Here is a 13,928-nt window from a genome sequence, read left to right as displayed (position 1 = left end):
GAAGAACAACCACTGTTGGCCAGGGTGATCTCTGAGAGGCACAGAGGGCTGTAACTCAAGGAAAAGGTGAAGTAATAAATTGTGAAGAAACTTCAGTATTCCAAGTTTATAAAGGCTATTTATTTTTCCTGAGTCTGTAAGTTTTTTTTTTTTTTAATTTCTGGGAGAAAGGAATTTCTAAAAATATTTGATGGACGTTTTACCATTAACACCAGCAATAGAGCTATGAGTATGTGGGGGGCTGTTTTCAGGGGATGTCACAATTATTTTTAATTAGTCGAAAGGGTAAAGTAAATCAAATAAGCCTGTTAGCTATACATTTTAATTTATTGGTGCACAGGGGATTTATTTACAGCATAAACGATTTAATGTTTTCAGCATGATTTCTATTTCAGCTCTGATGTTTTCAGTTTTATTTGCCTGTGTGGTATGAAATTTGGCTAACTAGCTGGGCTTTCTTTATTGTGGCAGCAAGTATCGTTTAACGCAAAGTAACCTGCAGGTATGAAAACGGTTCGCTCGCAACCAAACTTTCTTCAGAAAGCATTCTGGAAATCGGGGCGAGGATGAGAAGGAGCACCCACCCAGCACACTTCAGTGTTTTGTTGCGGGCACTGGGAAAGGGTGTGCTGTAAAGCAGGCTGTCGGTGGCAGGAGCCGACGACCCCTGCGTACCTGCTGGAGGTGGGCACGGAGGGGGCAGCGGACGGGTCCCGTCCGCGGGGCGCGGAGCGGGGCTATGTGCATGGCCGGGGGCGCTGTTGGCCGTGATGGTGGGAGGGAGCCTGTGTCCCCCAGGTGTTTATTCCTGCCGGAAAACACCTGGGCAGGGCCAAGGAGTGCGGGACAGCCCATCCTCTGTTGTTACACACTTTCTCAGAAGACTGGCTTACAAATTATTTCTCTTAGAAAGAAGACAAGGGGTGCCGCGGGGGAGGGAGCGGGGGCATCAAAAAAACACAAGCTTTTCTCCCCATACGTTACTTCATAATAGCCCAGGGCAGTTTCTTGAGCAAGGAGGCTGTATAAAGGGGCGGATTGTGTTACCTTTGGTTTTTCACATAAGTGTTTTCCTGTGATGGAAAATTCGGCCGTTGCCTCGGTGGGGGGAGAAGCGCGGGGCGGCGGGGTGCGCGGTGGGGTGCGCGGCCAGCGGGGCGCACGGGGCCGCCGGCGGGGCCGCCCGCCGCCACCCCTCCGCCGCCGCGCACCCCGCAGCCCCGCGCCGCCGCCCGCCCCGCGTAACCCGACACAGATATGCGCAACGCCCTGGCCCGATAGGCTTTCGCGGAGGGGAGAAGTTGAAGGGAGCGCAAGAGGGAGAGGAGGAGGAAAACTTTCCACTGATTTATTTTTTTGGCCAGCAGCGCCTGTGTGCACAGACTGCGCGTCCTTCCCCCCAGCCCTCCCCTTTAGCCCCCCCCCCCGCCTCCCCTTTACTAGCATACAATTAACATCATTAGGACTCAGCCCTGCAGCTAATAGGCGAACTTGCGACGATCAACGGTAGGTGTGTGAAAGGAAAGGCGGCAACGATCCCAGGCTGGGCTTTTGGGCTTGATCTGAAAAGTGCCCCGCTGATGGGGGATCGCCCTTTCCACTGTGCTGCGGCAGGGGAGGCGCTGACCTAGGGGTAAACACGAAGAGGGAGAGGGAGAAAAGCCCGGCTGCAGAAGATGCGAAGAGCTTGGCGGGAGTCCTTGGGGTCTGCTGCGTGTATATGCTGCCGGGTGTTTCCCTTTCTTCGCTCCGTTTTGATTCCGGTCCTGGGAAGCGCTGATTTCTAGTCTGCTTTTTGGCTGCGGGTATCCCGCGCTGGGCTCTCGCTCGCTCCGCACATGTTCCTAGGGCGCCATCTCTTTGCAAAACCCTCCGTCCTCCTGCAGGTCTCCCAGAGGCTGCTCCGGAGCGTGTGAACATTGCAGGCTCCAGCCCAATCCAACCTGCACAGCCAAGCATGTTTCGCAGCCTCTGAGCTTCCCCGGGCTACTGCTCCTCTTAGACCTCTCTGGCTTTCCACCTTCACAAAACACTTTTGCTTGAGTTTACTTTCCTTTGGCATAGTGTGGACCCAACTTTGCGGAAGCGACAGACGTAAACCTGTTTTGTTTTTTTTTTTTTTTCAGAGGTACAGATAGATGTATAGATGTGTTTCTCCCTGCCTCTGTGTGTGTGTGTGTGTGCGTGTGCGTGCGCGCGCGCGCGCGTGTTTTAGAGAAGAGGATAGCTAGGCTGACTTTGGGGAACCTTTCCTTATCTGAAAAGAGGGCTTGCCTTGTAACATAAAGCCCGGAGACAGCCGCTTTCCAGACTAGAATTGAACACTGCTCAGGGAGTCAAACGGACACGCGCTTTAATCCGATGCAAATGTGATCTCGACTTTTTTTTTTTTTAAAAAACAATATTAAGGGAGATCTTGCCTCCGAGTAACTTGAGAGAGAGAGAAAGGCAGACAGCAAGGAAGGGAGAGGACGGAACAAAGTTTGGAAGGAGGGAGCCGCTGCCGAGAGTTCAGAAAGTTTGTTTTTCCTTCACAATCTCGGAGCTGGTGCAGCCGAAAGCAGGGACCGTTTGGGGACGGCACTGGCGCATGTGTCGCTCGGGACTGATCTTCCTTTCCTTGCAGGTTTTAAGACCCGGAGGATACAATGTTCACTAAACTCTTCCAACACTGGAGTTTCGCAGTGTTTCTGCTGAGCTATTCCATGCCCTGCTGCGGGAGATCAGTGGAGGGGATCAGCCGCAGACTGTGAGTTTCCCTTTTCTCGCTTTGATCATTATGTAAGTGGGGAGGGAAGTCGGTGGGGACACACACCCGTGGGCCCGCAAGGCGAGTGCTTGCAGTGGGAGCAGCCCGGTAGGTTTCCCAGCCTCCAGCAGCACTCCCCAGCGCAGCTTGGCACGGGAGTGGCTCCAGATTTACCTGCCCCAGGTGCTCTTGTCACTGGTTTTAGGTAAAGGGGCTTCTGAGAGCAGCTGCTTGCACCAGGCAAAGGACACTTTTCAGTTCTCTGACCTTATAACACTTTTGGAGAAGGGAATGCTAAACTTGGAGGTGTCTTCTTGTGTGGGAAGCAGCAATACAGCCATACGCTTGTCCAGTGTACGCTGTTGCCCGTGCACCTTTCTGCACCCTGGGGGAGTCCTAGGAAGGAGCATTCCATTACATTAAACTTCTGTATGTTAGACATCATATTACATACCTTTTTACACCCTGGCATGGAGCCAATATTGATAAGGCTGGTGAAAATACACAGTAGTTAGGGTCGTCATGAAAGTACTGAGCAATTTATTTGGATTTCTGCCCCGTTAGCAATAATTTTTCCACAGGGAGTCCAGTATCTTACTTGGAGGCAGAAACATGTTTTTGATACATGATAATGTAGCTTAAGAGATTCTGTTCAGGAAATGACCTCTTTACTTCTTCCAAAATAATCAACATGGCTCATACTAACATCCCCTAGGCAAAGTGCAGCCTAGAAACCACTGGGCTGATGTAGGAGCAATTGTCTCACCCATGTAGCTTGCTGGCTTTCTGTGGGCATTTCAGTGGCAGACTTGCATCAGATTTTCTAGGGAAGGAACCCTTGAATCTCTACTGTGGAGGGCTGTGTTTTTATTAAGCTCAAAAGGGAGTCAGGAGAAAGACAATCAGAAAATCCAATCATACCATACAGGGAAGTGGGACAGAGGAAACAACTTCAGATAGTTTTCTTGAAACTGTTTCGTTATGTACATAGGGACAAGAGCTCCAGATATCTCTTCTTCTGCCATTTAAGCAACAAAAATTCCCCCAGGTGAAGTGACTTCAGACATGCCCGAACTTTGGCATCAAGTGGAAAGCTATTATAAATCTCCTACAGCAAAATGTGTAGAACATTGTATTGATGATAATGCTACAGTGTATTCTTCCCAGTTCATTAACGTTTAGTTGCTTTATACGCCTGCAAACTACCCTTGAACTATTTCTTTTGTCTGAGACAATTTTCTTCTCTTTGGCTTTGGGAGAACCCAAACTTCAGTTTCATAAATAAAAAATGAAAATAATTGAAGTACAGTCAAATATTGTATTTCCTTGGCTAAGAAACTCTGAATTGGAGCTAAGCCAAATTTATTAGACAGTTTAGATTTGCAAAGAAATATTCGTTCTCTTTTTTAAGTTGGGGTTATTCTAACTAGGGCTATTTTTAAAGGTCAAGATTAGAGGTCTTCCCACTGTCCCTATTCTATCCTGACAGAGGGAAGAAAAAGTGAAAGCCAAATAGTCAAAAATGCATTTCTCAACTCCTTCTTTGCCATGGCATGTAAAACACACACAAGAAACCAGTTAGCTGTCAGTTAGTGGCATTCACGTAGTTTTGTTTGTGGGTACAGCACAAACACAGACACCACACTCAAACATGTGTCCTGTTTTAATATCACCACAAACCATTCCTAGAGTTAATGGTTAATAACTCACTTAAACCTAGAGATATTTTTTCAGTCAAAGGAAGGCTTAAACCAGTAATGGGTGAAAATACTGAAGCACGTTATTATAGTCATGCAAAAAATAAGGAAAATGACATAGGCCCAGTTCTACAGACCTTACTAAGGCAAATCTCCTATAGAAGGCTATCTGCTGTTGTAAATTGGCCCCAGAAAAGATTGCCAGATATACTATTTGTTATAGAAATGCTTTAGCTGCTAAAGAACTTTTGAGAAACCCAGTAATGCCTCAAAGTGAAATTAGATATTTTTATCAGCATGCCCAGGCACTGCAGCATTATGTCCCTGAATCTGCTGAAAATATTTTTCCTAATCCTGAGATAGGCTGAGCAACTTTCATTCCCTTTGGAGCCAGTGCAAGGCAAGGACACTCAGAGCCCTGCAAAGTCCAGACAGAAAGCTCACTGAAGCCTTTCAACTTATTTTGCTGAACTTTATGATCAGACCCAACATGAATATTCAAGGATAATAACAGTCAAATAAGAACAATTCTGAGATAGAAAGCTGATGCTTGAATAATGTTACTTCTCAGTGACACTAGATAGCTAGTGGAAAAAAAATGAACAAAAAATGTGTCTGAAAAGAACAACTTATCAGGAAGTGAGTGTTTAGAAGTCAGAGTGGCCAGAAGTCCTGAATTTCTACTAAGAGTTTTTCCTTATAAAGCGACATTAAGTCTCATACGTGCATAGTATATTTGGATACTATAATTAGTTTGGGCACTCTGGTCAAATACAAACCATCACCACCACCCTTCTCTCAGAAATGCCTGCCACATGTAAGCATAGGCATTTACTGCACTTGGTTTGGGGTCAGAATCTTTTTCCTTGAATGAGAAGTGTGTTTTATAGAAGGATGGAAGGGACCTCTAGTGGGTCATCTTAACCCTAACAGCCTAATATTTCTTACATATCATACTCAATATGTGAATATAATTATTTCAGTTTCCATTGCCTCCCTACCGTGTGTGTGTGGCGAGGGGGGGTGAAATGTTGTTTCACTCTTTATGAAGCACTTCTTACATCAGCCTCCTTAGGCAATCTTTTTTCTCTGGTTTACAAACATAGGAATTGTTTGAATGACTAAGCTGAGGGAGGGAGAAGGTCAGAGAGATATGCATCTACCACATCTTCATTTTAGGGAGATTTTTGATCTGCAGTATACAAAGGAAATTGGTAGGCCAAATGTAATCCTTGAGTCTGACTGAGTAATAAGTCATGTGAAATGTAACACTACGTAATGTTATACAATCATCTGGAACAGCAGAATGTTATTTGGGGCCAGACTTGATGCTAAATATCATACAGACATTTAAACAGAAACCCACCCTCTTTGGCACACTGACTTTCACACGTCAATCCCTGCATTATTTTGGAAATGCATACTCACACAAGATGTAGGTCCTGTAATGCTGTTTGACTGCCTTGTGTGTATTGGAACCAAATCTTTAGGTTTCAACTCTGTAAAATGGAATAACTTTTCAATCAAGAGTCCTTTAATAACAGGCTTAAGAGAGTCAGGATTTTGTAACAGTGGGTAAATTGACCAAATACACATTACAGGATTAAGGCAGCTTTAGCTTGTCTGTGATAAAAGGAATTATCCTTGATAGTTTACAAGAGGCAGTAGGAAAGCTTTGCTCATCACATATGGCATACTATTTTAAACTCAGTAAAGCACTAAGATTTTGTGTGTTTTTTAGAAGTAGAAGAGTGAAAGGAGAAACCTTTCTCATTTCCCATGCAAATATCCTGGGAAAGTAGAGTTCTGAAGCTAGGAATGTAATCTGAGTCACAAAGGACAGATTGAGGAACAGCGCGAAAGTATGCCACGCAGAAGAGTCCAAGGTGCTAGTTTTATTAACATACTTGCAAATCAGACTGACCTTAACAAGAAGGTGGTTAGAGATGGCTGTTGGAGAGCTTCAGTGAGTGTACTGGTCAAAACAAATCTCCTGGGGAAGATCCTGAGCTTGTGTTAATGGTCACAGCTGCATTGAAGAGAATGAAACAATATGGGTTCAGCTCAGTATTATCACATTGTGTTTTTGCTTAGAGCCATTGAGTTGAAGGGCATATGCTTGCCCTAAAGCCTGAAGTCCTCTGAAACTCATCTGATTTGGGGATAGGTAAAACATGGACAATATTTGGCCCGATGTGCGCTCACAAACCTTTCAAGCATATCTAGGCCTGATTTTGAGCAAGTATGCTCACTGTATCACTTTATGTGAAAACTACGGTTATCTTTCAGTCTCATTGTGGAGTGAAAGTTGCTGTTTCCACCTGAATTTTACACTAAGTTACGATCACTTTAACCCAATACTCACAAAGTGCAGATCTACAAAGACAAAAAGTGGAGGGGACACTCTTTACCCAGTGCTTCCTGAAGCTGCCAATTTCAAACAGCTCAACTGTTGGTCAAATCACTGATCTAAACTGTTTGGTTGAAAGGACCGAGCAAGATAAATTACAGAACACTTCCAATCATTTGGCATACTATCTTTGTCCATCACATTTTGAAACCTGGTAACACAGCAGGATAATTAGGGACGGGATGGAAGGAAGAAATATTCACTTGCACTGTCACGTGCCTTCTCCCATTTCACCCACATTCAGAAACAACTGTGTATCCAGCTAACTGACCAAATTATTATATGACAGACAAGACACTGAATTAATTTTCTTTGGCTAGTAAGGATCCAGTCATATGCAGTACCCTGATGCAAGATGAGAGAATACATAGCCAGTCTCAGCACAGTGAAGTAGGGCAATTGGAAGCATAAACTGTATTATAGCATTCATGGGAACATAACTAAAATCCCAGCTTGCGCTCTTGGTGTAGTTCACAGTGCAGCTGTACATCTATCCCACAGCAAGGAAAAAGCGTGTATTTTCTCATGGCTAGTTATTATCCAGGTGCCACTTTCATCTTCTTTCCTTGTAAGTTTCACACCTTGTTTGCCAGTACAACTTCTCTGAAAGACAGATAGCTAAGCCATCTCCCAATTTCCTCAAAAACAAGACAGATATTAGTGAACCAAAATGACACAGTAGCAATGGTCAGTAAATGAACGCTGGAAGAGTACCAGAAACCTGTTTAAGCAAATCAGGATGCTCTGGAGGAAGATTCAGTGAGGAGGGCTAGTATAAGACCCTGAGAGCACAGAAGACAAGAAATTCAGCCCCAAAAATTCACCCTTAAAGGAGTATCAGGAAGGCATCTGAAACCATAATTAGACACAAGTGGCCAAGCCGTAAAATCAACAGGAGCGGCTGAAGCTCATCACTGCTGATGCTCAGGCTGCCTGTCTGGATATCTCATTATGGACTGAAGTGCCTATGTTTTCGGCACCCAAATCTGAACATTTTTCCATTACACTCCTGCAACTGCACTTACTTAAATTTAGCACTGAAATGCACTTTTATGTATTTATTTATATTTTTTAAGTACGTGACTGAGCAGAAGAAAATTATTAGAATGATGTTGTATAAACATTGCTTCCGGCTTCAGTACTTACTCCCTCTCTTGTTTGACTGCAGTGCTCCATTATCTGATCCCCTAGTTCTCCTGTCTCTGGCAACTGCCTTCCTGGTTTTACTGCCTGAAGTGTGATATATTAAGAGTTTTAATGCTTTCCTAGAACAGAGCAGTGACTAATCCAGCTACAAGTCCAGTGGTGCATGATCAGTCAGCTGCGAATTGTTAGTGGCTTAGGACTTTCCCTTCTCAGCAGGGAGCAGCTACTCCAAGGAGCAGAACTTGCTCCAACAGTCTAGCTTAGCTGGATGTCTCCAAGCTGGAGAGCTGGTACATAGTCACTGTGGCCACCGCTGCCCAAGGAGAGAGGAGCTGTGCCAATCACCGGCAATAACTAAATTCTAAATATCTTTTTTCCCCTGTTGCTCTTCTCTTTCTTTAGCAAAAGGGCTGTATCAGAGCATCAGCTGTTGCATGACAAAGGCAAGTCGATCCAAGACTTACGAAGAAGAATCTTCCTTCAAAATTTAATTGAAGGTGTCAACACTGCAGAAATCCGCGCGACTTCAGAGGTTTCGCCTAACCCTAAGCCTGCTACCAACACAAAGAACTACCCTGTACGATTTGGCAGTGACGATGAGGGTAGATACTTAACTCAGGAGACAAACAAATCCCAGACCTACAAGGAGCAGCCCCTGAAGGTATCAGGAAAGAAAAAGAAAGCAAAGCCTGGAAAACGTAAGGAACAAGAGAAGAAAAAGAGGCGAGCCCGTTCAGCTTGGATAAATTCTGGCATGTATGGAAGTGGCATGACAGAGACCCCACTCTTGGACACCTCTGCTACTACACATGATCACACTTTAAGGTAATTCTACTATATCCTTTCCAGGGGGATACTGTATATTTAATGAAATTGTTACATTCCTGTGCATGAGGTCACAGCCTCACTCAATCCTGGTGCACTAGCACACCTTTATGCTAATAACTGGGCATATAACTTTTCAAGCAGTGCACAGACTCAAAATACTTTCTGAAGGTAAGTATCCTTTCCATTTTGCACTGTGAAATTTCATGCCAGAAAGTAAACATTTTACTTCTGGCCACGCGGCCACTCACTGACGCAGCAGGGAAAACCTCATGGCCCTCCCTCTTCCAAGACAATCTTGTCTTCCTTTCCTATGACCAGCAATCAGAGGAAACTACTTACGGCCAAAATGAGCTTCTTGAAACTGAGTTTTTAGGCAAAATATAGTTTTTTCTGCTAAAAGAATGCACATCATAGCCTTTAAAAATCTCCTATGCTGTTTTTATGTAGTGTCTCTCACTTCAGATCTTGGTCCCACATTTGGGCCTCAGCAGATTGAAAGCTTTGAGTTTTATTTAAAGCTCTTTAAAGCTCTGCATCTATAAAATGGCGAAGTTTTCTTTCCTCCCTCTCAACACCCCACTTTTTGGCAACTTTCCTACCCTTACTTTACAGTTTTTCATTTTACTGTTTAACCTTAGGGGAGAACACGGAAAATTTCTCTCTTAGTAATATCTGCAAACAACGCAGACCAGCCTTTTGCCATAAAATTTTCCCTGCCATTAGGACTTTTTAATACAGCTCCATCTTTTTGCCAGCTCGTGAAACAATTACGTTGCTGCTGAAAAATGTTGAGCATTGCTTTTGGAGAGACGTGCTTTCCTCATGTATGACAATGAAGGGTTTTCAGGGTAGTGGTGAGCTGGAGTCTGAAGACTAGGTGCCCCCAGTGACTCATCCACTTGCAGTCATCTCAGTTGGAATGGACGTCTGAACACCTGGAGACAAAGCCAAAGAAGTCCATCCCTCAATTCTCCTCAAAAGTTTTCATTTCCAACAGCAGCCACCCACCTCCTTTTCTCTCCTCCCTTCCACTTTGGCTGAATAGAGACTTCATAGAAAGGCCCTTTGCTCACAATAAATCCCTTAGGAAGAGATGCCAGCTATGGAATTTACTAAAATTCATTCTTAAGTTAAGCTTTACGGGCCCGCAGTTTGCAATGTGCTGCACCACCTCAACTTCTGCTGGCATCTACAGGAGATACTGGCATTGAGCTCTCAGCCTCACTGGAAAGCATTCAGAGTTCCTGACCATAAACCAGTTAGTGTAACTTTAGCAGTGAGTGGTGAGGTAACGGAGGCTAGTTTTGATTCAGTGTTAGGAAAGGCACGTTCTGGGACTTCTGTCAGGAGATGCCTGAAGTTTCAACAGAGGTTAAGAAATTGTGCTGGTGAACAAATAGCTCCTGTCTTCAGCAGGCAGAAATCTTAAATGTAGGGGAAATGCTACTTATTTATTTTTATGACTATTATTTCTTTAGTTGTATATCCAATGGGATCTGTAAATGAACTACAAATAACAATCCTCTAGATTTTCCTCCTTTAGACTTTGTTTCAAACACATTTGGATGGCTAAAGGCAGTCAGCCTTACAGTCCAGCCAGACTTAACTTTACCCCCCTGACATTATTGCCCAAGTTACAGTTTTACTCCGGGGGAGAGACAGTTTCCTAAAGGGACTTTAATTGAACTTAATTGATTTAATTGAAGAAGATTAAACAAAGAGAAATCATAAAAGAGGAATACAAAATTCCTGCTTCCCAAGTACAGAGCATAATGTGCAAATTCAGCTCTTAGGAAACTGCTAGTATATGAGGCTATACATATTCTAGTAAACCAGAAGCAGAATAGCAAAAAGGTATTATTCCTAAAATTTAAATGAAGACAAGTGCCAGCTGCCCATTGGGTGTTTTAGAGAGGAAGAGTCAGGTTCAATGCAGTTTTCTATGCTATTGTTGGGACAAGGTGGGCTAGCACTTTTTAGCTGGGTTGACCACATCTGAATGAGATTCATTCCTCAGCTGTCTGGAGAGGAATCAGGAACTTCTTCTCTATCTGCAGGCTGGGGACGAGGAAGGCATATCCAGTCAGGTTATCCATATGTTGCATCAACAGAAGCTGCTTTTGTAGCACCTCTAAAGCTAGCTGCAGCTCAGAAGAACCACTACTGCATTATGGTGGAGAAATGGATATGCGTAATGTAGCAAGACAGATGTTGAGGAAGTGCAAAGATAAACTCTGAGTCTGCTTTTCACAGCATCGCTTTGCTTCCTTCCTGTTCAGCAGGCTAAACTAAAATCCTCATGCCAATTCCCACCACCATCCCAAAATCTTGGGCTCAGGTCAGAACAAAGACTGAAAATGACCTACTCTCTAGACCTTTTGAGTTCTTACAGAATGTATCACATAAAAGTAGCTGTTCTTGCAGTATCTGGGACCAGAATCACAGAAAGAAGCTTGCAAGTTATTGGTGACATGGAGGCCCTTCTCAAGCTGTGGTTTAGCTCAAACTCTACAATAAAGCCTTAATCCAAACCAGAGTGAAAATGTCATTGTCTTGAAAACAGGCCTGTGTAGTACAGACTCACATACACAGTCGTGCTGTATGAATTGTGTGACCATCGTTACACATACTGTAATATACCCTGAATATCAGTATCGCTAGTTAATTATTAAGCGGCTTCATGCTAACCTTTCCATTCCAGGCACTTAAACGATTCTTTCTCACGGACATTCCAACTATATTCCCATTCCCATTCAATTAAACCATTATTACCTAATTTCCTGGAAAATCTTTCAAATTAGTAGACTCCCTAATGTTAAATGCAGGCTCACTTTCAATATGCACATTAAGAAATCCTTAAATTCTCAAGAAGTTGGCCTTTTTGTGTCTCACACCCACACATGTCCGCAATGTGGACCACCACCTACAGCTTTGCTGACCAGGCCAGCAACATAGCAAATCATACTCTATGCTATAGCTTCCCATTCCACCTCATAGCCGTTTCCAAGGAAACCAGCATACATTAGAGAAATGTACCGCACACAGTGATAGAAGGGGAAAAAGCCCAGCCCTTCAGCATTTCCTATAGCACAGCTAGAAAATAATTTAAAATATAATACTGTAATGTAAGTAATATACTGACAGGATGGGAGCAGATCCTGCTTTTGTTCTCATGAATTCACAAGGAAGTGAGGATTACAGAATTTACACCAGTCTGTTAGTGACCCTTAGAAAACTTCCAGATCTTAGGAGTGTATACAGGAAGATGCTGAATGTTTCAGCTTCAGCTGAGCACCACAGGAGTTGCAAATAGTCAGAACTTAACATGAGACACTTTCTTTCTTTCAGGATCAAGCTTTTTGGCTCACAGAGACAAAGTTACAGGACTGTAGGGTTTTCATTCATTCAAGAAATAAGAGAAATAGTCAGTCAAGCATCAGCTGGAGACCTGAGCAGACTTTACTGAAGAAAAATTCATGTACATGTCAGGACAGTATACCTCTAAAATAAATAGCCCTTTATCTAATGGGTGGTCTATACTAGGGAAGATAGCCCAAAGGACCACCATAGGAGAGGTTTAATTGGAAGCCTGGCTTCACACCCAGGCAAGTAACGCAACAGGCACATGAGTGCCATGGAGCGGAAATAAGCATTTTCATTTTCCTACCTTAAAACCAAATTTCTCATTTCTCCCACTATATTTTTCTTTTGGAGCTTGATGTATTTGTTACAGATTGCTATACTCTTCCTACCCATAGCACTCAGGAATCTTCTTGCATAAGGTCTGAAGAAAAGCCAAAGTCTCTTCCAATTTTTCTGAGAGGACAATGCAGTGGAATATATGGCCTCGGTTTCATGACCGACTGTAGACCTTCATACTGCTAGCAATTTGATTTAAAGCAATATAGTAGAGATTTTAAAAAGATGTCTAATACCTTTTGCTGTCAAACTAGACTTGCTAGTAGCAAAGTACCCCTTATTATCTGTGACAATCTTACCATTAACTGTATGTTCACGTGTTTGAAGTGAAAATTATTTTTTTTATATTTTTTTTCTATCCTTTTCTCTTCTTTGCAGGAGGCGCTGACATTTTCGGCAAGAGACCTTTGGAAGACATATTGCAGTATTCTGTAATAGTGAACATATGGGAAGTATTAAAATATTTATTACCTGTAAATATTGTAAATGCTAAGAATAAAACCTTTTCCCCCCATTGCTCTCTGAAACTGCACATTTGGTTATTGTGAATTTTCCTTTTTTTTTTTTTTTTTGGCTAAGGCTAAGACAATTATTATTGTCACATTTACCATAATTTATTTTGTTGACTGGTGTATTTATTTTGTGAAAGTATCTTGGTGCTGCTGACTTTCTGTATTTTTTGTAACATAATGCACTTTAGATATACATATCGAGTACATTGATAACTGACATAAAATGTTCCTGTTTTGTGGTTGACTTCAATGAATGCCTACATACAATTGTTCAAACTGATTTTCCTTTGTGCATGTAAAATAGCAGTATTTTAAAATTTGTAAAGAATGTCTAATAAAACATAATCTAATTAAATCATGACTCAGAAGGAGAAATGTGTCCTTTAGGAGTTTCAAGAGCAGCAACACCATTTTTTTATTCACTACATTTGAAAATGGTTTTAAATTTAATATGTTTACATTGGTTCAGACTCCCACATTTTCACATTAGCTTTTAGTTAAAAGTCACTCAGAACATATTTTGTTCCAGTGTTCTATTTCAGGGCAGCTGAGTTGCTGAACAACCTGGAGGTACTGCCATGTAGCTTAGACTCTGTTGCAGGAAAAACATGATTCCCAGCCTTTCCAGTCCCCAACCCTGCAAAGGCTGAAGCGTTCCACTTTCCAAATGAGACGATGTGAAAACAAGTCCCAGGGGCTGCATCATTTACTGCACTCTTGGAAGGTGCTCACATGTCACACCCCATAGCCTTGTTCAGAAACGGACAGATGCTCAGTATCCTCCGCTCTCACTAGCTTCACTAGAAGATGAAAATGTCTACCATATGAGCAGAGAGTCTGAGCTCTTTGTACTTTGGGGCCACCTTATGATGAGAAAAAAAAAGAGA

At 42.9% G+C, this 13,928-nt stretch overlaps 1 protein-coding gene across 4 annotated transcripts; it reads left to right on the top strand.

The window, feature by feature from the left end:
* Positions 1–1,477: 1,477 nt before the first annotated feature.
* PTHLH (parathyroid hormone like hormone) lies at positions 1,478–13,401 on the top strand. 4 transcript variants are annotated; one of them, XM_068931198.1, is made up of 4 exons: positions 1,478–1,506; positions 2,627–2,749; positions 8,405–8,827; positions 12,908–13,401. In XM_068931198.1, exons 2-4 carry the CDS (start codon positions 2,649–2,651, stop codon positions 12,915–12,917), a joined length of 534 nt encoding a protein of 177 aa, XP_068787299.1. In that variant the 5' UTR covers positions 1,478–1,506; positions 2,627–2,648; the 3' UTR covers positions 12,918–13,401. The 4 variants fall into 4 exon arrangements, with proteins under 4 accessions (XP_068787299.1, XP_068787301.1, XP_009676988.1 ...); XM_068931200.1 differs by lacking the exon at positions 1,478–1,506 and adding an exon at positions 1,515–1,633; XM_009678693.2 differs by lacking the exon at positions 1,478–1,506 and adding an exon at positions 1,515–2,128.
* Positions 13,402–13,928: the final 527 nt, after the last annotated feature.

This window comes from Struthio camelus, chromosome 1, assembly GCF_040807025.1.
Source record: "Struthio camelus isolate bStrCam1 chromosome 1, bStrCam1.hap1, whole genome shotgun sequence".
NCBI lineage: Eukaryota > Metazoa > Chordata > Aves > Struthioniformes > Struthionidae > Struthio > Struthio camelus.
The sequence above is the reverse complement of the archived record's forward strand: the minus strand, read 5'-3'. Positions and strand labels throughout refer to the sequence as shown.